A 22,848-nucleotide genomic window follows, 5' to 3' on the forward strand; every position below is an offset into this window, starting at 1 on the left:
TATGCATCTGATAATTAGCACTATGTTATAATTTTCTTTTGGATTATTTAATTGTGATCACTAGTCTTACCTTGAAGTCTTAGTCAATGACATATCCTTATTATATCTTACATTCCTTAATATTTTGTTGTATTTCCAGGCTTCAGCAGAAGTTGCTGATAAAAAAGCTCTACGGGAGTCAAGGGTATTATTGGATATTCATGCTGGCTGTCCTGTTATTTTGCTTCCAATAGCATCTTGTTCTAGAGATCTCTTGGTTGTTGATCTCGGAAAACTCACCGTTAGCAATCTCTTCCAGTTCTCAGAAGGTTTAGAACGTCCATTTATTAGGCAAACCTCAGTTGAAAGTGGATGTCGCACGCCCTGTGAAAACTTACCTGCTGGATGTGAAAGATCCAGTAGTATGGATAAAGGTAACAGAAATACTTCTTTATGCAAAAAAAATTATTTCATGAACTTACCATGTGATTTTGGGAGTCAAATTAGTTTTCTTGCTACCGTATTCTCTTATATCAATGTGTACTAAAATACCTAGGTTCATTTTCATGGATTTTATAACTTGACTCATCATTTAAATTCAAATGACAGACTTAGCAAGATTTATTCTGGGGCCAAGTGTGTTCACATGTTTAAAATTGTGCTTTAATCTAAAATTATCAAATTCATCTTGAAGGACACACTATTAAGAGCCTGCAATCATAAAACTGCCCTCATTTTTGTGCATAGAGAGGTCAAATCCTTATTCTCCCATGTACTCCAATTACTACTTGAAAGTATTAATTATTCTTTTCTTCTCTGAAGCTCTTCTGAAATAGATAATATTTACTCATGATAATGGAAACCCTAGTCTTAGCTGTCCTTGAATGAATTTTTATTGGTCTCAAGTTGTTGGGTTATTGCACTTTCAAAAGGTCAATTGCTATCATCATTTTGGGTAATTTTTTGCCGATAAAGTTCATGCCATTCTATGTGATTTTTTTTGGAAAAATTTGATTGTTCTCGCATTTATCTTTAAAGGTGATGACCAGTGGCCAAGGTGTCTTATTGATGTGATTAGCGTGGATTTAGTGAACATGGATTTGTATGCTGGAGAAAGGAGAGACAATCATGAAGGAAGGAAGTATTCGAGCTCCAAGGAAGCAGAAAGCTCACAAACTCAGTGTAGTTTACAGATGGGAAGTTTTGTGGTGAGAAAAAATGGACCTCCTCTCCTTACGGAGAAATGCAAACTTCAACTTCAAGTTAGACGTAATTTGGAAACCAACATTAGTCACCATGGTGGGTACACGGCATAAGACTCATAGGGACAGCACATAACCCAAATGTTTACATTGGTTTCTGTGACAAAAGATTTGATTTGGATACTCTACCTGGATAATCTTAAGTTTATAAGTATGGAAAGCCTAAAATTGCTGCCTCTTAAGTCAGTTCCTTTTTTTTTTATCACTTTGATGTAAAAATCTTGCACGAAAGCTCTGCTTAGGAAAACAACTGGTTTTTGTGAAATGTTAACTCGTGCATCAAATTTTCTGGAGAAGAGGTAAACTATTAGTACAATATGCTCCAATGTGGATTTTACAATCCTCAAGTCATGACCCTGCTAGAGAATTGGGTTTAGGTAGTCTTGGGACAGGAAAATATTGTCTCTTTAAAAAAAGTAGAAAATTACCAGCCTTCTGTACATTTTCTAAGCATAAAACAGTCCTTTCACGGTGAATGTGGAACTTTTAAGTTATAACTGATAACTTCAGGCTTGACTTTGTGAAACCTCTCCATATTGGGAATAAAGAAGTAAAACTTTGTCAGGTTCACTATTATATTAATATTAATATTAATAGTAAATAAACTATAGTAGTAATAAACTAATATATATAGTATATCATAGTTATATGATATATAATACTATAATAGTAGTAATAAACTCAGTCACCTGAAGATGTAACTACGTCACGAAACCTGGGTCGTGCCCATTTTAATATAATAGTGAACCTGACAAAGTTTTGCTCCTTTATTTCCACTTTTAAATTAAATTATTCACTCGCCAAAGTTTTAAAGGACTCATGGTGAGTTTTTGCAGATTGAAATTGAATCATGATCAATGACCGTCATCCCTCATTCGATCTATTTCTAGTTCCCGATGTCAGCATACATGGCATACTGTCTGCACTGCATGGGGATATTGATTTATCTCAATACAAGCTCATACGAGGATTCTTGTCATATCATTTTGTGGAATCTGAGGATGTGCCAATGCCCATGGAGGTTCCACAGGAGACACTGTGGACGGAAGGAGTTGAAAACGTGGAAGAAGAAGAAGAGAAAGCATGGACTTTTCTTTCAATATCTCTGGATCTTGTGAATGTATCTATCAAGTTGAAACAATGCCATGGGTCAAACATTGAGGGAGTGTTCATCGAAAGTGCTGACAAAACATCTTTGGCTTGTGTTGATTTCATTAAATCTCGTCTGCTTCTGGAGATTTTCAATGATGGCTCAAGAGATGTAGACCTTGTGTCACAAGAGATTTTAATCACTGATACTCGTTATGAAGGTAAGCAAGCAATTTATGTCAAGGAAAAATGTTGGACATGTGTATGCATCCTGAATGCTTGCTTAGGATGATTTTTGATCTATGTGATTCTGTTTTCCATAGATGAGCCTGTAAATAAGAGGTCCAATGTTTTCTCCAATATTCTTCAACCCATCAAGAGTGCTTCTTTGAAGAGTCAAGTCCAGGCAGAAGTGCATCATAGGTATTTATTTAATAATGGAGCAGATTATTTTCTCATATTACCTCATAACTCGAGTCTCTCAGATTTACATTGTAAATGCTGAGAGATGTAAAAATATGGCTGCTAGATTCTTTTGTCATGTAGTGATGGAATAATCATTTTCGATTAAAATCGAGGATTGAGTTTTGATTTTCAAAGATCAAGGAAATCGTGATCGAGTCACAATCTTTGAGAATTGACCTAAACTTAATTTTTCATCTTCGATCTTGACCATGTCATTTGATCTGAGCAGCATCACTACTCGCCTATTGTAACGTCATCCGTCCCATGTGAAAGACTTCTCTCTAAGGCTAGTAAAATTGGAAAGACACGCCCTCGATCATCAAAAAATAATACTATGTAATAATTTAAGCATGTGGATTTTTCTACTAATTAAATGACTATTTTGAGTGTTTTTCGAATGAATAACAAATGTGTTTTTGCATAATTTTTTTAAAAGAACAATCAATCGATGTTGATTAATCGATGACTTTGTTCAAAATTAATTTTTTGTTGACAAGTTGAGCTTTTCATTTTTAATGAAAAATCAATTTTGACGGACATCTTTCTTAATACTGAATCTGTATACATCCTGATTGTACTACTAATAAATGGCAAAATTTTGGCATGGAATATTTCCATTGAAAAAGAAGTGACCAGAACTTCAGGTTAAAAAAATAATAATAAGGTGTTAAATATTGAATCTATAACTTTGGAATGCCCTAAAATCATTTAATTCCCAAGTTGTTGTCCTGTTATCTGGAGAAGGCTTAGAGACAGAGGTATACATATGTGTATTTTAGCTTTTTGCTCCGGGGATTCCAATTTAATGATTTTGAGTGTAAGCAATACATAGCTGATTTTGTGCATAGTTTATCAGCAGTGTTAAGATACTTTTTACTTTTACCCTGCAACTTTGGACTGTTATATATTTTGCAATGAATTGTGGACTTCTTTGAATGATCCACTATTGTACACCAAAGGAAAAAATTGTTCTTTGGAGTGAAATTAAAGCAAGAATATGATTTATGAGATTGAGTTGATGTATGCTTTGGGTTTTTTTATATCTAGGTAATAATGTGATACAGCTTCTTTTGCAAATCACTGTCAATATGTTACTTTATCTTTCAGGAAAAGAAAAGATTCATCAAAATTTACCATTCTCTTAAACAACATGCGTTTAATGGCTATATTGGACTGGTGGGAAGAAGTCCAAGACTTTATTGTCCAGAATGCAGATTGTCCTGCTGGTAAGCTCCAAGTTGATCTAGCATTGAACTTTGATGTTTTGTGTGCAAATATGCTTGGAGATGAATGAGATTGAATGATATGTTTTCATACCGTAGGGATTGCGTTTCAAGAGGAAGGTAACAAGATTTCTGTATTGACTGAAGATGGGAAAGAAATGGATATCAGCTCTCTCACTTTGTGTGATCCAGAAGTGAGCAACGTAGGAATGAGAAGGGCATACCAAACCAAAGAAAATAAAGCGGAGGAGGATGAATCTAGTCAGTCACCATTTGAACTTAATTTGAATGTTACCGAATCGGAAGTAGTGTTTGTGGAAGATACCTCTCTCTGGGATACTAATGCTGTTATATTGAAGGTAAAATTACTTTATAATCTTTCTTTTGACAAATGGGCCATCAGAGAATACTCATATTAATATTTAATCGTGTGATTTTCTGAGGAGAACTTTTTATGCTAATCTTCTGCTTTAATCTGTGTGCATGGAATGTTTTCATTAGTCTGAATTTGATCTCTTTCTTTTTTCAGAGCACTACAGTTGTGTCTTATCGCCCTCTTGAGGTGGAACGGCCTCTGTGGTGTAATTTGAACCACTGTGAAGTTTTCTCATGTGTATTGGGAGGTATGGAAGATGAAACAGCTTTATCAATTATTGATCCTGTTACAATCAATCTGGAGGTGACCAGGAAGGCAATATGTTGTCCCTCTCTTGGAGTGGGTAACCAGTCAGAGGAGAATGCTATTCCTCTGGAGTCGCTGAATTTAAATGCAGAGAAAGTCCTTGAGGTTAGTGTTCTTGGATGTGGTTGCTCACTTAGACTCCAAATTAAAATTCAGTAAAATGATTTGGTAAAATGATAGGAGAAGAAAAATACATTAGAACCTTGGATATACGACCCTCAGATATACGATGACCTCACTTATACCCTGTTTTTTTATGGTCATGTGAATAGCCCAATATGAACCCATGTATTTTCAACCTTGGTAATGAAACTTTTCATTTATTCGGTTACAAAATGTATTTTTCCAGTCCCATGACATAAAATACCTAACTAATCAGGCTTTTCAGAGAACTGTTCTACGAGAAGAATGCAGCATGAGCATCGATTTTAGTCACACGAGCATACTGGAGTACTGTGTACACATTATGCGGAGATGCTAATGAAGAATAATAATTTTTCAATAATTAGCGATGCTTTTTATTAAATATTATTTGTAATTATAGTTAATGCTCATTAATCCAGAATTATGAAATATTTTTAAATAAAATAATAAATAAATCTCTAACGGAAGATTTTCTAGAATTTTGCCAACATTGTTTTCTGTCATCCCAGCAAAATAATGACCAAATGAGCCGTTAAAAATTTTCCTGTGCCAAAATGTTAGCATCGAAGGTCATTGAGAAAAGATAATTGTATTTCTAGCATGCATATAAGTTGACGGTGATTCAATATGATGGTTAAAGCAGCATGCGTTGTCTCATTCCGTGAGGTAACCACACATCTGCAGGACAAATGGAGTTAGGAGGGAAGTAGCTTACGTGGCACGCTGATCAAAACTGACTTAACTTGTATCTCGGTAGGTTTAAGTAATACATGGTTGGACCTTGAATAGCTATTAGCTTAACTCTGCAAGGTGGAAAGCTTTTACTTTTAACAGAATGAGAGTTAGTGTGAATGCCCTGGGAGAATAACTCGCGTTGTCAGTCACAAGTTACAACAAAGTAACGGATGATGTCGTCATAAGTTGTGAGGGTTTCACTATTGATCTTGATGCTATGCAGTATGTAGACTGAGCTCCAATCATATTTCGTGTGGCTCTTCAAAATCAACATCGACCCCTACTGTTTTCAGTGAATGCCTGTTCGTTGAAAGTTAAACATTAAAAAATGCACAAATTGCTGTCCATTTTTCATGATGTTGACATCATTTAAGTGCTGGTTCATTTTCTCTATCAGGAAGAACCTTGCACTGAGGGAAGTACTTGCTCACAAAAGAGTAAATTAGAACAAAACACATAAGCCCCCGTGCTACCAAAGCACTTTGATATCCACTCATGTCATCACCAGCTCCTCCCCTTCCCGAGACAGTGGTAATATCTTAAATTTGAGATATTATAGACGCACAAATTCATTTCTTCATATTTGTTCATTGAATTGATTGGATACTCGCAACTTTGGTGTGGCAGTGGGACGTTAAAGTAGCCCTCTTGATTTTTCACCATATCACAATCAATAGCAAAAGACAATTGGTGAATGAGTCCATTGTTTATTTTGGTTTCTTTGTTTTCTTAATGATGAAAGTTGACATTGATTTTTATCTTCTTCTTTATAGATCCAAATTGCTCACTTGAGTGTAAGACTTTCTTACCATGATGTGCGGATGTTTTCACGGATGCTAAACAGCATACCAAAACAGACATTGAGTGCTAGATCTCAAGTTTCAGATTCACATTCAAGGCCTGCTAATCTCATGAGTAAGTATAAAGTTACATCTTGGATACTCACAGAAAAATTTGTGGATAAATTACACTTTGGAGTTGTCATGCATACCATGAAGTACCATTATATTAGAATATTTTACAAATGTAACTCTAATTTTTTAATAATAATAAATTTATTAATATTTTTATTAATTTATTTAACAATATATTTATTTTTACGGTTGGGAATGGATTACTTCAATTTGATTTTTTAATTAGATTAAAAGAAGTCATTTTTCTGTAATTTAGGTGAAAAATCTTTTTTTAAAAAAGAGAACATTTGAGGCTCAATATATGGGTACAGTTCAGATTCATGTTCTACGTATCCACATTCTTTTTATGAGTGGCTCAACCATTTTTAAATTATAGATGTTAAAAGTGATATCATCACCACGTTTACATTCCTAGAATGTAAGAGTCATGTAGCAAAAAACCTGATTTGAGTTTTTTTTATTTCTACATGGGGAGTATTTATGGATATGTAGTTAATGTATCTTTAATATCCCATTTTAGATCAAATCAAGCAGCTTACTGTCCTTGGATTTTCTGCAGCTGACTGTGCTCTTGCTATGGAGAAATGTGAGGGAGATATGGAAGAGGCAGCTCTGTGGCTCACACAGAATGCATCACCCATGCCTGCTTCATTTTTTTCTCCTCATTCCAACTTTATCACCAGAGGTCCTCTTTCATCCACCTCAGATGCTGGCTCATGTGTTGGTGGAGATGAGATAAATGAGGAGAAAACATTAAATTTTGATCATGTAGAGGTATTTGAAATTTGCATTTTCTTGAGTTGTTTTCTCAAATGTGCTTTCTAGGTTTCAATCATTTTCTTTGTACCTAAGCATTTTTTTTGTTTATCGTCTCAGTTTTCAACGTTACTGGAATTAGATATCTGGCATGTAACATAGGCGGATTTAGGGGGGGCACAGGGGTACGCTTAAAAAATAGATAAAATTTTGTTTACGGTTATCATTAGTTTCGTTTTGTTTTGTGCATTACAGAGCCTCAATCATTTCATTTCATATTAATAAAGTTCATGTTAGAATAAAGAGAATATTTCATATATTAATTGTTTTATATTCTTTTTAATCTCAAGTATTAGAAGATTGTTGGCCTGTCAAACCCTTGTGCCCCCCCAGAAAAAAATCCTGGATTCTGCCCTGGGCATGTGTATTTTTTGCAGATGTTCTTAAGGCTACTGTGAATTAAGGGAATTCCTTTTCCCTTTTAATTTTCAGTTTTCCACAGTATACCTGTGTCCATTACTTTGTTTTTAACTTCAGTGGTTTGATTTTAAATGAGATATACCTTTGAATTAATGAATGTTTGAATACTTTTTGACTTCAGAACAGCTATTTTAGTGCATGGAAAACTTGTCGAAATTCAACAGCAAAAAAAATTGAAAAATATTCGTACTCATCCTTTTCAATTTGTGAATATTGCCTTAAAGAGAGCATACTTCAATCATAATTTATACCATTTTAATTTAAGAAGTTTATAATTATTGGTTACTTTTTACAGGTAAAAATGGGGTGTCTAAGTATTTGTGTCATTGATGATTGTCGTGATGCTGATGTCCCATTATTGGAGCTATCGTTGGCCCAACTTGAACTTCATCAGAGACTAAGTTTGCCTCCGCTATTTGAAAGTACTGATCAAAGTTTAGCTGTGCGAGAAGCTTGTGGTGGTATGGCTGCATTTATTTTCTCCAGTGATTACTATAATCGTCTCCTATCAGGATGGGAACCATTTGTAGAGCCATGGAGGTGAGTTGATTCCCCTCAGAACACTATTTTTCCACCATGAGGTTCTGTGTTCATTAATATCTTCATTAACAGTTTTCATATTTTATTATTTACCTAAAATGTCTGTTGTGTAGCATAATTGTGATGATTGTTTTTTCAATGGAGACCAAGTACCAAATAGATTATAGATGGTAATGGATAGTAAATCATTTATGTCCTGGTGGTTATTCAATCCTCAATGCAGTAAAGTTATGCTGGGTGTGTCCTTGTACCTAGTCTTTCAATTTAAATGAGATGAATTTGAAATTTTTTTCACATTGAAACCCAAGTCTGAATTGTGCATGGTTATCAAATAGCTGTAATTTTATGAATATTAGATCAATCCAATTAGTATTAATAAAATCATATGGAGGAAAAACTTGAGTATTAACTGTTATGTTCTTTATGCTCAGGTGTGAAATGAGTTGGGGACGAAGCATTCCTTCGGAGATATCAAGGACAGAATGCCTACGCATAGAGCTGGAGTCACAAAAAGTGCTCAATGTCAATATCACCAGTTCTTTGATTGAATTGTACCATATGGTGAAAGAAAACTGGACGGAAGATTACTATTGTTTGTCCTCACTTAAAGGAGATAGGTTAGTTAAAAATTGCTTTTGCATTTTGGCATGATGATAATAATAATAGTAATATATATTTTCTTACTTACATTTGTACCTACAGGTAATTATTTCATTTCAGGGAAGTAAGGTATATTGTAAGTCAATAAATGTGTAATTAAGCTAACTTCAATAGTGAAATCAACTGATTTGGGCATTACTTGGTGGAACGATGAAATGTTCATGGTGAAACAAAAACTAAGTACTGTTCTACCAACTTTTTTATTATTTGTTGTCAACTAGTTTCAACATCTGTTTGTCTTGATGACGACGGTAAAGACGTCGAAACTAGTTGACAGCAAATAATAAAAAAAGTTTGTGGAACAGTACTTAGTTTTTGTTTCACCATGAACTTCAATAGTCTTAAAATGCAGAAATGAAAAAAAAAGCAAATAAACAAGACTCTTCATATCGTGTGACTAATTTAATTTTTTGCAAAAGCCTATCTTTAGTGTGATTAAGTCAGTTCTTTTACCTTTTATCAACCAATTTTATGTTTTAATGTTATTATTCATCAATCAGAAGAGCAAATGATTGAGGATCAATTGTTTTTATTGCTCTTTTTCTTTTCAGGAATGATGGAAAAATGATCAAAAGTGGAACATCAAGCCCTCCTGGATATCGCCGAAGATCCCCATTTGTGCCTTTTGCCATTAGGAATGACACAGGGTCTCGTTTATGGTTTTCTACCATCATTGCAACTCCAGATAGGTTAGTATTATATATTTGGAGATCTTTTACCCACAGCTGAATATGATGAAATTTGATTGTGCTAATGTGAGTCACTGGCCTAATTGCATTCAATTTTTTTCATGCCTTGTGAAAAGTTTGCCAGAATCTTTGGCAGGGTTGCATCCAGCTGTGCTTACAGAAGGTTGTGAAAATTGGGCTGTTGTGGCTCCTGGAGATGTTGTTCCATTTTCATTTGAGGGAAGAGGTATGGTCTTTTTTTATTCCTTCTTTAGATTTACTACTGGCCTAACTGTATGACTTTAGGCCTGTTATCTATGGTATGCCTTGTGTGTGTAATAAAATTCCTCTATTTGCGGTGGCATTTATCATTTTCATTTTTGTATTTTCTATTTTATTTATTGATGGAGTGTATGTATTCATTCGTTCAGGTAAAGTGAGACACAGAGACACTCATAAGTTTCGTTTACATCAGATTGGTGTCAAAGTTGAAGGTTGGCAGCCTGTTGGGCCCATCTCAGTTGATCGAGTGGGTATATATTTCCGCCATGCTGAACCACAAGCAAAGTTGGTAAGTGACCATACCTATGGTTTCAGAGTTTTGTAATTGTATTCATGTTTTTATTCTGCTTTGCTTTTTCTTTTGCGCCATCATAAGTATTTGCCTTCATTGTGCACGTAGAATGTATTTACATTGGTTTGGATTCATGTTGCATTTTTATGTCACTCTATAATGTACATCTGTTTATCTTGCTATCTAGTCTATTGCAACTTCAGCATCAACTATTTTATGAATGTCTCGAGTAAGATAAATGAGTGTTTTTTCTTGTTGAAATTTAAGTGTTTTTCTAAGCATTTGGATAACTCTGTCCGAATTCTTAGTTATTCCATTTGATTATTGAATTTTGAGTTATTTGCTTCTCAAATGCTTCATTTCCTTGCGATAGGATAAATATATTTAAAATGCAGGTGATAGTGATTGGGGGAGGTGGGAGTCCAGGGTTTCTAAACCCCTGGAAGTTTTTGAGGATATATCTAGTGTTAAGTGAATCCAATGGAAGTTCATCTCCTACTACCCCCTAATTTTCTGACTAAAGCTTTACTGAATCATAGGTGATCATTTGAATGAAATCATGCAATAGATATCTTTTTTATTTAGGAAAGCGAGTTATCCGTAGCACGAGTTGTGTTCCAAGTCACTCTGGAGGGTTCTGCGAGGAAATTGGTGACAGTTCGTTCAGCTCTGCTGCTAACCAATCGTCTAACTGAAGCAGTTGATTTGAAGATGGATAGGAGTGCCTTGCCCTCAGGTAAAGACTGATCTTTGAACTGAATGACTATTGCATCCATTTTGCATGACTTCTGAGGTGGTTGGTTCAGTTTTGAATGCATTCTATGACAATTTTTACTTTTTATAGACTGGTTATTTTGATATTTTTGCCTCGAAGTGTTATTAATTACTGTCTTTGAAGTTTTGATATTCAAATGAACCATATACCGATCATAGATATTAGACATTAATTTTTTTAGGATTAGGAACAGCATGTATCTATGGCCCATATTCTTAGTCGACCCTACATATCCATCCCTACATAATAAGAGGCCCCTACATGCGTTTCTCAGTTGATCCTACATAAGTGGTGGGGGTAATTCCATCATCAAGTTCTCAGAAAGAATGTAGATGGTGGCACAGCGCCAGTTTTCCACTCTGGCTGCGTAATGAAACCTAACTATGAAACTAAGAAAAGACATCCGATAATTTTTGGGTGTAGCTAGGGCAACGACTCAAGGTAAATAAACAATCGGTGTCGTCTGCCAGGTTGTGTCGGTACACTAATTATCGCTACAAATACTCTCATATCGAGCCAAAAGTAGAATCATATTGTCTTTAGATTACTTCAAAAGATAAAGTGATAAGTACGGGGCAAATGTGATCATTGACGTGAAAACTTACGTTGCATCATCAAGGTTCGTCATTCGTTTTTACCTTCCGTAGTTGAGTTTATTATATGGCAAATAGTGGCATGAAAATATGTTTTCTGTTGTTGTATGTGAACAATATTGGTTTCTCAAAAGCGTGAAGTGCCAAATTTGAAAAACATTGATATATATAACTGCAGAAACTAGGTGATGTATACCACTATATTGTACATATTATACTTCAGCCAATTTTATTATTTATTTCACTTGATGGGTATAATGTGGTAGTATTATTACCTTTGTGCTTTATTACTGTACATTTAAAATGGTTCGTGTGAACTCGTCTCTCTTAATATCCATTGTAACGTAGATTCTTTAACCGAAGTGATCAGCAGACGAAATTTAGTCACCATGTTTTTGTAGGGTGTAGGGCTGGTTTGGGTACTCTACATTAGTAAGACCCGTTTAGTTCCAAATACGGCCATATGTAGGGCGAGATCGGTGTATGTAGGGCGAGATCGGTGTATGTATGGGCTGATGACGTATCCAGGGTCGGTTGGCCCTACAGGGTGGACTGAGTTTACAGGCCTATATCTCATGGTGCACAGTAAGTCCTCAACTTATGAACATTCGACTTACGAACTTTCAGAGATGCTAGCATTCAAAAAATTGAAATATGCCTAAAATGTCAAATTTGGTGCCTTTGAGGTAGGCCGATGCAACATGGTGCAAACTCGCACAGTCTGAATGAAGTATCAATTAAAGCATTGTGATTTCAGGAACTGTTTAGCGTGAAATTTTTTCGGCTTTAGCTGCATCACACGCACAACAAGATCTTTTCATCTCCATCGTGAGTTAATGCAAAAGTACAATGCAGTGTTGCATTCTACAGGATACATACACTTTTCGATGCCTTGCTTGTTTTTCAACTTATGAATAATGCCTTGGAACGCATCTTGTTCTTACGTTAAGGACTTACTGTACTCATATTTCACCTTTCAGATTATTTATTTGTAGCGTTGATCAGTTTAGATTCTAATATTTTTGTTTCATTTATTTTTGTTTTTAGCGAGTAAAATTGTTAAAATAAATCCTGGATCTACGTTCTCTGTGCCTTTGATTCATACTACCTCTGAGCTAAGGATACGGCCTGTGTCTGAAGATCTTCCTGTACATTATAATTACTGTATTCGCCCAATACGATGGTCCAATGCCACAAGTCCTGGGGATATTGTGGAAGAAATGGGCCAGTGTAGTACTGCTGACAATAAAGGGGTACATATGTATAGGTAAGTATTTTTATGAAATTCATTGCTTTGAAATTATGGTACTTAATTTTCATTAGCCTAGAAAAAGACATTTTATGAATGTTTTAAAAAAATATAGTTAAAATTTTTTCTTCTTTCTTGACAAACTGTCTAAGTCATGACAATATCACTTATTTAGCATTGTGTTATTGTGTGGAAAATATAAATTGGGAAAGAAATGTTTTCTTTATTTTATTTCCTTAGGTTCATTTTGCCTCTTTGTATATGAAATATGTATGTATTATTTTTCAAATAGGTACTGCATCTATGTGAAGCGTGAAAACTATCCAGATGACAGGATAACTACCTCTGCTAATTCGCCAGTGGTTAGCTATGGGCCTGGAGGATCTGTGATCACCAGGCCTGCTCTTGGAGTTCCAGGTGCTGTGGGTCAGCTGGGCCACAGTCATTGGCCATGGTCTCATCCAGCACATACTATTATCCTTGTTAGTCCTTTAGTTGTGACTAACCTCCTACCTTGTGACCTACATTATGGAATAAAAGATGTTGAAATGTCTGGTCATATAAAGCCTAGGCATTCAGTTTCCATTCATGAGGTAAGTAGAAACACTCTTTACCGCCCACTGTTGCTTTTCACTTAAGAACTGTGAACTTGGTTGGTGTTAATTAATTACACATTTTTCAACATCTGTGGAAAATATTTACTCATAACTTGGATTGTCTTATGCATGGAAACTTTTGCATACCCTTAATTAGTGACCACAATTATATTTGAAGTTTTTAAATAATTTCTCTACATTTGGTAGCAATAACTTCAATGTATTTGGAATCTATTGTATGTAAATTCATTTTTTTCGTGAAAAAAAACTTTATTTTAGGTTAGAGTAAGTGCTGCTGAAACTGGAGTAGGGGAATAATTTTTCATTGTCATTGTTATGTATTTTCCTATGTACAGCCTGAGGGGCTTACATTTAATTTATAATAATTGATGAAAGTAGTGAAAGCAAATTCAAAAGTAAAATTAAACTTAATATTTAATTACTGCACAAAATATGTAATTAAATCCATTGAACATAGTCAATTCTATAGTACAGTGAAACCTCGATATAACGACACCCCACAGTGCACTAATAAACACTCGCTATAGCGAATTGTCGCTTTACCGGAGGTGGAGCAAATAATAGCCAATATACCTGTTGCGAACAGATATACAGGAACAGGAGTGGTGCGGCGACAGATAAACATCTATCCGATAAACTTAAGCATAAATCCAGACGAAAGGCGATTTTTTTTGCATCACTAAATTTCCTTACTCAAATAACGACTAACTATTCAAACAATTTATAAGCGCCGCACTGAATAAAAATCATGCAAAGCATTGTTTCGTCAATCATTATATTTATCGAACGACAGTTTACCACATAAATTTGAGACTGAGCACTCCATTAACTTCATTTCTAACAGATCGCTAGCAATTACAGAGGTTAAGGAGTCTTCATGAAAGTCTTCCGGCGGTGAAACCCTCGCTATGGCGAGAGCCAACACCGAAAGGGTCTCGTAAAAACGAATTTTTTAACACGCTTATTATAGGGTCAATTGACGGTGCATCGGCTATCTCTCGTTATATCGGGAGTGTCGCTATAGCCCGTACTCGCTTTAACGAGGTTCCACTGTATGTACTTCAGAATTATTAATTTTAAAATTGATTTTTCTTCACAATGTGAAGTTAATCATAGCAGTCTTCCATTCACCTGCCATTATATTAATTATTTCTTTGTGTGGGAACTGTTTATTCGGGACTGTGCTAGTTTAAAAAAATGAATTTTCTCTTTTTTTATTTTTAATCATGCCTGAGTTGATCATCACTTTATCTTCTTTTTTGCTTTTTTTTTAGGTTGACTTGGAGCAACCTCTTGAAATTTCATTCCACGTGGATAGTTTACCCAGAGCAGGCACCCTTACCATTCCCCTTGGGGGAAGTGGAGGGTTTGTTGCAAAAATAGCTCTCCATGACAAAGAGGGCAGGTGCTTGCAATTGCACGTTGCGGTGGCTGTGAGGAGAGGAGCTGCTCTCAAGGTTGGTTATTACCATATTGTTGCACCTTTGGTTAGAATATATGGTAGACTCTGGTCATTAAAATTTTATGGGACTAAAAAAACGTAGGTTAGTCGTAACAAACTTCAAATCAGTGTTATCAGAGAAAAATCAAATATATGGCCTTTCTTTTTCAATTACGTGTAGTTTATCCGGAATTTTTAAAATTGACTGTAGGAACTGTTGAACAATTCAAGATGGTTACGTATGGTTGTTGACCAGTTATTATGATACAATTGGGCCATTGTGCATGATGTAATTTGAAGTCCTTGCTTGACTGATCTATTTTCCTGATCCTCTAGGTGACAGTGTGGGCTCCATATTGGCTTGTCAATCGTACAGGGTTACCTCTCATGTTTCGGCAAGAAGGAGTTCCTCAGGATGCAGCCGGTCAATTTGAGGAGCATGAAGTTGCAAGATCATTGTCTCCTCTTCCCTTTTCCTTTTCTGACCATGAAGCTAGTCATTCTGTGGTTGTGCGTCTTGGCAAAGGACTTCATAGGGATGGACACCCCCTGGTAAGTTGAGAACTTTTCTGAAAGTTTGTGCTGATATATTGTTTTCAAGTCAATCTTTGGAAAAATTAGTTCTGATTTTAAGAAAAAGAAAACAGCATTTTAAGAATAGGCTCTTGAAAATTTTTCATACTTGATTGCTATGTTTTTGCCATTTATCCTTTATCTTTATCTTTATTCATCCACGGCGAGGATTGGCCCTCGCGGATGCTGTATACAACACATTTATGAAAACATTCAATACAACGAAACATACAAAACATGTACATTGGATTAAAACATTAGAAACACATACATTACAAAGATTACATTTAAATTTACATTTAAAATAAAAGAGAAGAAAAGTCCAGCTCAAAATACTCATGAATTGAGTACAGTGGATAATTGCACAGCCACTTTTCCAGCACATTTTTCAGTCTAGTGATGCTCACTGATCTGGCTTTGCTGGGTAATTTATTAAATAATTTTACTCCCAAATTGTCAGACTGGTTGTTGGTCTTAAACAGCCTACAGTAATTAGTATTTAGGCTATTTTTAGCCCTAGTGTCATGAGAGTGGATGGTGGATCGAATGGGGTAGGTATCTAAGTTATCTTTAATGTGCATAATGCTGCGAAACACAAAGAGGCTGTAGATGGTGAGGATATGAAAGTTTTTAAAAATTGGCCTGCAGTGGTCACGGGGCCCAGCACCACTCAGAATCCTCACTGCTTTTTTTTGCAGTTTTAGAATTTCTTTGGTTTCTTTTGCATGTCCCCAGAGTCGAACACCATAGGCAAGAATACTATGAAAAAAAGCAAAATAGGCTAATCTCATGTACTTTACATTGATACAGGTTTTAAGTTTCCTCAATAAGTACAAAACCCTTGAGAGTTTTTTGCTGACTAGGAAAACATGTGAATTCCATGTCAATTTAGCGTCAATATTGAAGCCTAGAAGCCTGACAGGATCATTGTTTAGCTCAGTACTTTTAAGACAGCATGTAAGATGTTGTGTCTTACCATTGTTCAGAAAGAGATTATTGGCTGTAAACCAGAGTTGAGATTCTTCTATTGCCTTTTTTGTAAGAAGTCTGACTTGGCTAGGAGTATTGCATTTCTGCACCAGAGTGGTGTCATCTGCATATATCATGCAGTCCATAGAAAGATTGTAAGGTAGGTCATTGATTAGAATAAGGAACAAGAGAGGACCAAGGACGGACCCCTGAGGAACTCCATGTTTCACTGGAAGAAAATCAGATTGGTTACAATTTACTTGTACCATCTGCTTTCGATCAGTGAGGTAAGAGGTCATGAATTTCAGCTCACTGTTATGAAAGCCGTAGTATTGGAGTTTTTGCAGGAGGGTAGCATGATTGACGCAGTCAAAGGCAGAGGTTAAATCACAAAGTGTGAGTGAGACACATTGCTTGTCTTCAAATGCCCTAGATAAATTTTTTACCACTGACTCAACTGCCAATTCAGTGGATTTCCCCGGGCGAAATCCAAACTGGGAAGGGGTGAAGAGATTGTGTTTCTCAAAGTGTACTAGAATTTGTGTATAGGCAATAGTTTCTATTATTTTAGCGATCACTGATATAATGGTGATGGGCCTATAGCTGTTGGGAAGAGTAGTGTCTCCTTTTTTGAAGACAGGTATGACCTTAGAATATTTTAAGGAGTCTGGGAAGTATCCAGTGGAAAAACAGGCATTAATAATAATAGATAGAGGATGAGCTATAATATGTATTATGGACTTAATCAGATCATTGGAAAGCCCATTGATGTCACGACTGGTGGAGTTTTTAAATTTTTTTACTACATTGAAAATATCCCTCGTACTAATCCATTGCCACTGAAATTTAGGAGGGGATATCAGGTGTTTATTGAGTAGTGCTAAGGCATCACACCTGTTATTTGTGATTTTTGATAATGTGGTGTCCACGGAATTGACAAAGTGATTGTTGAAGGTATCGGGATCAATTGTAATAGGAGATCTGTTTATAGAAGTGCCTTTTTCCCTATTGATCACATTCCAGGCAGCTTTGAATTTATTAGAGGCACTATTAATGAAATCCATGTTCGCATTTTGTTTCGCTTTTATTGCTGCGAAATGATACTCCTTATTCAATCTTTTATACACTTGTTTCAAATCCTCAGTGGGTAGTCGCTTGTACTCATGATAGGCATGTAGTACACTTTCCCTGCGTATTTGGACCTCGGGATTGTTTGAGTGGCCACGTGATTTAAAGAATTTTCGGACTGGGACAGCTTTTCTGGGAAAGGATTCATTAAAAAGGGAGATTAAGGTTTCAAAGAACAAAGAGAAATTTGAATGACTGTCGTTGAGTGAGAGTAAGCTAGTCCAATCCACACCACCAAGCAGGCCTTTAAAGACTTCAAGGCCGTGAATGGTGATTGGACTTATGTACCTAGTGCTGGATTCCCTAGGTGGACTATTGTTATTTGCAATCAACTGAAAGAGTATGGCCATATGGTCTGCAACAAGAGGATCGATGACAGTAAGGTTATATGCATGAACATTAAGAGTGGTTATCACATTATCAATACATGAATTGTTCCTCGTGGGTTCACTGTTTACACAATAGAGGTTGAAAGATCTCAGGAGATTAGACAGTTGCCTGCTACTCTTAGAGGAATATCTCATATCAATGTTTAAATCAGCACCAATTACAATGTTAGCATTAAACTGCATTAAATGACATAGTACCTTTTCAAGCTGTTCAAGAAACTTTTCAGGGTCGCCATTAGGTGACCGATATAGGGAGAGAACAATGAGATTGTATACACACAGAATAACAGCTGTGATTTCGAAGTGCAGTTCAATGCAGTACCTAGTAGTATCGATTACTTTAAATTGAAGGTTCTTTGATAAAAATATGCACACACCACCATGTATATGATGAGAGCGACAGAAAATTGAGGCAAGATTGAAACCGTCCACCTGATAAAGGCTACCTTCATCAACATGAAGCCAATGCTCACTGATACACAGAATATCACAATTTACTGAGTTGAGAAATAGTTCTAATTTAGTTATTTTATTTCGGAGACATTGTACATTCAGGACAGCAAGATTAATGAGTTCCTTACCAGCTGTTGGTTCAAGAGGAGCACTTCTTGTGATCACCAAGTTGGGATTCCCTAGTCACAAAACACACTTAATTATTTCTGAGCACAGATGATTTTTCCCTTTACTGTTCAAATGAAGACCATGACGAGTGTAGAATGAACGGTCAAGGCTATTTGTATCAATCATTGTTACATGATCGAAGTTGGTACTAAGTTTTAGCAGATCCTCATTTACCTTTTTAGTCTCAACATTGATACATGAGGTAGCAGGAAGGTCATGGCGATGAGGAATGTTGGCAATTATTACGTTGGTATTTGAAAGCTTTGACATCAGATTACTCATGGTGTGAACAACAACTTTACCCTTATTGAGGTACACATCGTTCGTGCCGGCCATGATGATTATGTGGTCATTTTTGGTGAGGTTATGTGAGATCTTTTCACAGGAGTTCGTGATCTCTTTGATCCCGGCGTTCGGCATCACTACACCACAAGTATTGTACACTTTACTAACCTCGGTTGCTGCAATTTTAGCCGAAATACCACGGCCATGGCTGTCCGAATACAGCAGAATAGATTTCAGCTTCCGTTTTACGCGATGAAGACACTTGTTTACATTTTTGGGGGGTACAGGAACAAGATGGTCTTCACAATGTTGCACATCACTGTTTTCAGAGAGTTGATTTAACAATTCAAATTTGTTACGCAGCGGCAACAAGGGTGGAGAAGGAGCTGTTTTCCTCGTTGAGTTCACACGCCAGTTTAGCATGGTTCTAGAGGATCCAAATATTGTAGAAATTTGTCAAGGGGATGGTTTATTTTTTTTCTACCCTACTTATTTCATATTTTGAAATGTATATTGTTCTGTTTCAATTTTTTGAACAATTAGTTTGAGGTGTTCTTAGTTTGAAATGAAATTTGTCAGTTGTCAGCAGGATATGAGGATTCTGTGTAAACAACTTCTTGCTTTGTTACTATTTGAAGCTTTTGTTGTGCTGGAAACTGTAGACAGTGCATTATTACTGTGAGAATGATAGATTGAGGCTCCATTGCATTAATCTTGTGTTATAGATGTGTCTATGATACATATGAATCTATGTTACATGTAAGATGTGAGTTTTAGTGCCTGACAGGTTTTGATTCCAGCATTATTATAATCACTTTAATGGACAGTATGGCCTTTGCTTACAAACAATCAACTTACAAAGTTTCAGGGATGCTAACATTCAAAAAATTGAAACGTGCCTGAGATTTCATATTTGATGCCTTTGAGGTTGGCCGATGCAATGCGGTGAGGTGTACAGAAACTTGCTTGCTGGGCATAGTGTAAATGTAGTATCGATTAAAGCATTATGAAATCAGGAATTGTAGAAAAGAAAAATTTTTGCAGCTCCAGCCTCGTCACATGAACAGCAAGATCAGTTCGTCACAATCGACAGTTAATGCTAAATTTAATGCAGTTTTGCATCCGGCAGGATAATCACACTTTTCGTTGCCTTGTTAAGGTTTTTCAACTTGGTATGAAAAAAGGTTGCAGAACGCATCTTTTTTGTATGTCGAGGACTTACTGCACTCTCTTTTTCATTTTCTCATTTTTTTTATTAATATTATGACTGCTTTTTGTCTGTCTCATGTATAGATGTCATGCATAGTTCAATGAATATGTCAATAGTGGATTCTCCTGTTGGCCAATAAATGTGCTGTCATCTGCCATGCTTTTGAATAGGTTTACAAAAGTTGTCACTTGCATCAGTGCAGGTAGAGCGATCTGAATTTTCGGAGGAATAAGCTGCAATTTTATATTAATATTATATTTATATTATTCTCAAACCACTGAATACAGCTCATATTGGCCATTTTATATCGGGGTATTCAACAAATTTAACAATTAAACTTACGCAAACAACCATTCCCTGGACTAGGGAAACTTACCCAGGCAGGACTCAAACCCGCGACCTCTTGTTTGGCAGGTGAGGACGTTACCCCGCCGCCACTGTTAGTGCTCTCAACTGAAATCTATGTTCTTAATGATATATGATCCATCAAATTCGTCACTCTTCAGTGCTATTCAAATACTCAATAGCAAATATTGAGAATAAATGTCTCACTCTGCTCTCATCACCCACTGTGGTCATTTTTGAAAACAGATTCAATTCAAACCAATTCAAGCACTCTTAAGTGGCAGTATAAGTCAAGCTTTTAAAGGACAGACTTGGGCCACTTGTGTGTTGTCACTTTGCATAGTTTCATCTCTACTTGTGGCTGTTTTGCTGTAAAATTGTAAATAATTTTGGTTAAATCCATGGGTAGGGGATCTATAAGTGTGCTCTTTTTGTCTTCTTTCAGTGGTGCCAAAATTTCCACCTTCAAAGTGGCACTCAAGTGAGACGATTGCATGTCTCCAGGCGGGATGCTCGTGAAGATACAGTGTATACTATAGGCATAGATGTGAGGGCTGGCAGAGGAAGTGCTCGAGTCACTAATATTGTGACCCTTTCTCCACGGTTTCAACTGCACAATAAATCTCCGTACACCCTGCAGTTTGCACAGAAGTATTTTGCTACAACATTTGTAAGTACTTAGTTTAACTTTATCGTTCTTTAAGTTTATATTTACTATGCTATTAAGTAGAGGGTACCATGTAGTTATTACTATCATGGCATGCTGGGGTAATTCTATATATTGAATGTTAGTCATCAATAAAATTAATAGTGATGATATTTCTGGTTTAGAACATGATTAAAAATGTGCAGCACATTGCACTGTCTTAGGTTTAATCCCTACTTCACCTTGTGGTGATGTCCTTTGTGATCGGGTTATCATTAATCATTTCACTCAGTATATCTAGTGCAGTATGACAAAATAATGGAATAGTAAAAAAGAAAAATTATAGAAAAAAGAAAAAACTATAAAAAACAGGATAGCTAATGCTATTCAAGCACTCCGATTGGTTGCAAGTTTCCCCAGTTGCAGGATGCCTTGGATGTATCGCGATCTCTGGCATGCAAAGCATTCAAAGTCTTGAGTTGTCCAGAGCATCCAGCAATAGGGCAAATTTGCAGCCAATAGCCTTGGGAGTCCATAAAATGACTTTTATGAGGATGTAGTATAAATTATGTACGTATGGAATTTTTCCAACTTGGGGCTCAGATCCAAAATCCGTGTTGGCAATACATAAGTAAAGGGATAAACATAGAACTCAAGGTTATATTGATGAAGTTTAAAGTTTTTCTAAAGAATTTTATGGTGTTATGATAGGCAAGAATGATCAACAAATATTGAGCGTATGCAACCCCCATGCCACATAAATGTCTGCCTGGGGTGGCGCTCGCTCACTCTTGGTGCGATATCCCAGGAACCAAAGGGCAGAAATGAAAGATATTTGAGGTGATACACCGCAAATGTGTAACAAGTGGTTGTATAAAAACAGAAAAGTTATAGAATGCTCTGAGAGTGGCATCATCTTTAGTTCTGTCTGAAAAACACCCAAAAATATCAAAATTTTGAAACTTCCGGTGCAATTCGTTTTACCCAGTATGTGATGGAAAAAATAATTTTCACGATTCATTTTCTCACCAAATGGAACAAATCTGGGAGGCGTCCAAAAAGAAATTTGAAAACTTTAAAAATAAGGACCACCCTAATGTATATGCAATATCATTGGGAAAATTTTTCTTTGGTAACTTTAATTTCCCAAGTCTAATAGTTCAAGTTCGAGGTTATGAAATATGTACATTCTTGGAAATAAAGACCCTCTAATTCTTTCTAATAACACCCTCTAATAACACCGATCCTCTAATTCTTAATATTCTCTATAGAACCGACCTTATCAAATGTATGTGAGTTGCTTAAAAATTTTCTAATATCTAGCAAATTATTTTGCTAAACTAAGGTACCATGAATAGTAGAAAACCTTTAGTTAATTTTAATTGTTAATCATTATAAGAAAAGTTATAATGTATGAGGTTAAATTTTGTGGCTATACAATAAAGTTATGTCTCATAGCACTACTTTGGTTTCAACATAAATTATAATTATTCAAAGCTTAATGTCTTAAATTTATTGGATATTTCTTTTATAAGTCTATTTTTATGTTTGAATTTTAATTTATAGAAGGACCCAGGTGCTGAAGCTACTTACCTGGTTGCTTATCCTGAAAGCTGTTTGCCTTTCCATTGGCCCCGGCTTCAGAAAGAGAATCTTTTGTGTGTCCGAATAATGGATATCTCAAAATGCTTATGGTCTGGGGGGTTCCCTATTGATATCACAAATTCATTTCATATTAACATCAGGTGAGTTTAATTTCAAAGATGATTAAAATGTTTTTAATTACATACTTACATAGCTTTTAAGTTATTTGAATATTTTGGACCCAGTTGCTTG

At 35.8% G+C, this 22,848-nt stretch overlaps 1 protein-coding gene across 1 annotated transcript in view; it reads left to right on the plus strand.

The window, feature by feature from the left end:
* Positions 1–22,848, plus strand: part of LOC124159071 (vacuolar protein sorting-associated protein 13D) — a 101,203-nt gene that overhangs the window by 57,292 nt on the left and 21,063 nt on the right. The window contains exons 34-54 of the mRNA XM_046534587.1: positions 140–413; positions 1,018–1,278; positions 2,132–2,551; positions 2,654–2,753; positions 3,903–4,021; positions 4,118–4,377; positions 4,548–4,805; positions 6,353–6,494; positions 7,014–7,267; positions 8,025–8,269; positions 8,701–8,886; positions 9,481–9,618; positions 9,735–9,844; positions 10,029–10,168; positions 10,757–10,907; positions 12,587–12,806; positions 13,081–13,381; positions 14,680–14,862; positions 15,183–15,398; positions 20,812–21,036; positions 22,579–22,757. Of these exons, the coding sequence (XP_046390543.1) occupies positions 140–413; positions 1,018–1,278; positions 2,132–2,551; positions 2,654–2,753; positions 3,903–4,021; positions 4,118–4,377; positions 4,548–4,805; positions 6,353–6,494; positions 7,014–7,267; positions 8,025–8,269; positions 8,701–8,886; positions 9,481–9,618; positions 9,735–9,844; positions 10,029–10,168; positions 10,757–10,907; positions 12,587–12,806; positions 13,081–13,381; positions 14,680–14,862; positions 15,183–15,398; positions 20,812–21,036; positions 22,579–22,757 (4,382 nt within the window). The remainder of the gene's footprint in view (positions 1–139; positions 414–1,017; positions 1,279–2,131; positions 2,552–2,653; positions 2,754–3,902; positions 4,022–4,117; positions 4,378–4,547; positions 4,806–6,352; positions 6,495–7,013; positions 7,268–8,024; positions 8,270–8,700; positions 8,887–9,480; positions 9,619–9,734; positions 9,845–10,028; positions 10,169–10,756; positions 10,908–12,586; positions 12,807–13,080; positions 13,382–14,679; positions 14,863–15,182; positions 15,399–20,811; positions 21,037–22,578; positions 22,758–22,848) is intronic.

Source organism: Ischnura elegans, chromosome 5 (genome assembly GCF_921293095.1).
Source record: "Ischnura elegans chromosome 5, ioIscEleg1.1, whole genome shotgun sequence".
NCBI classification, from domain to species: domain Eukaryota; kingdom Metazoa; phylum Arthropoda; class Insecta; order Odonata; family Coenagrionidae; genus Ischnura; species Ischnura elegans.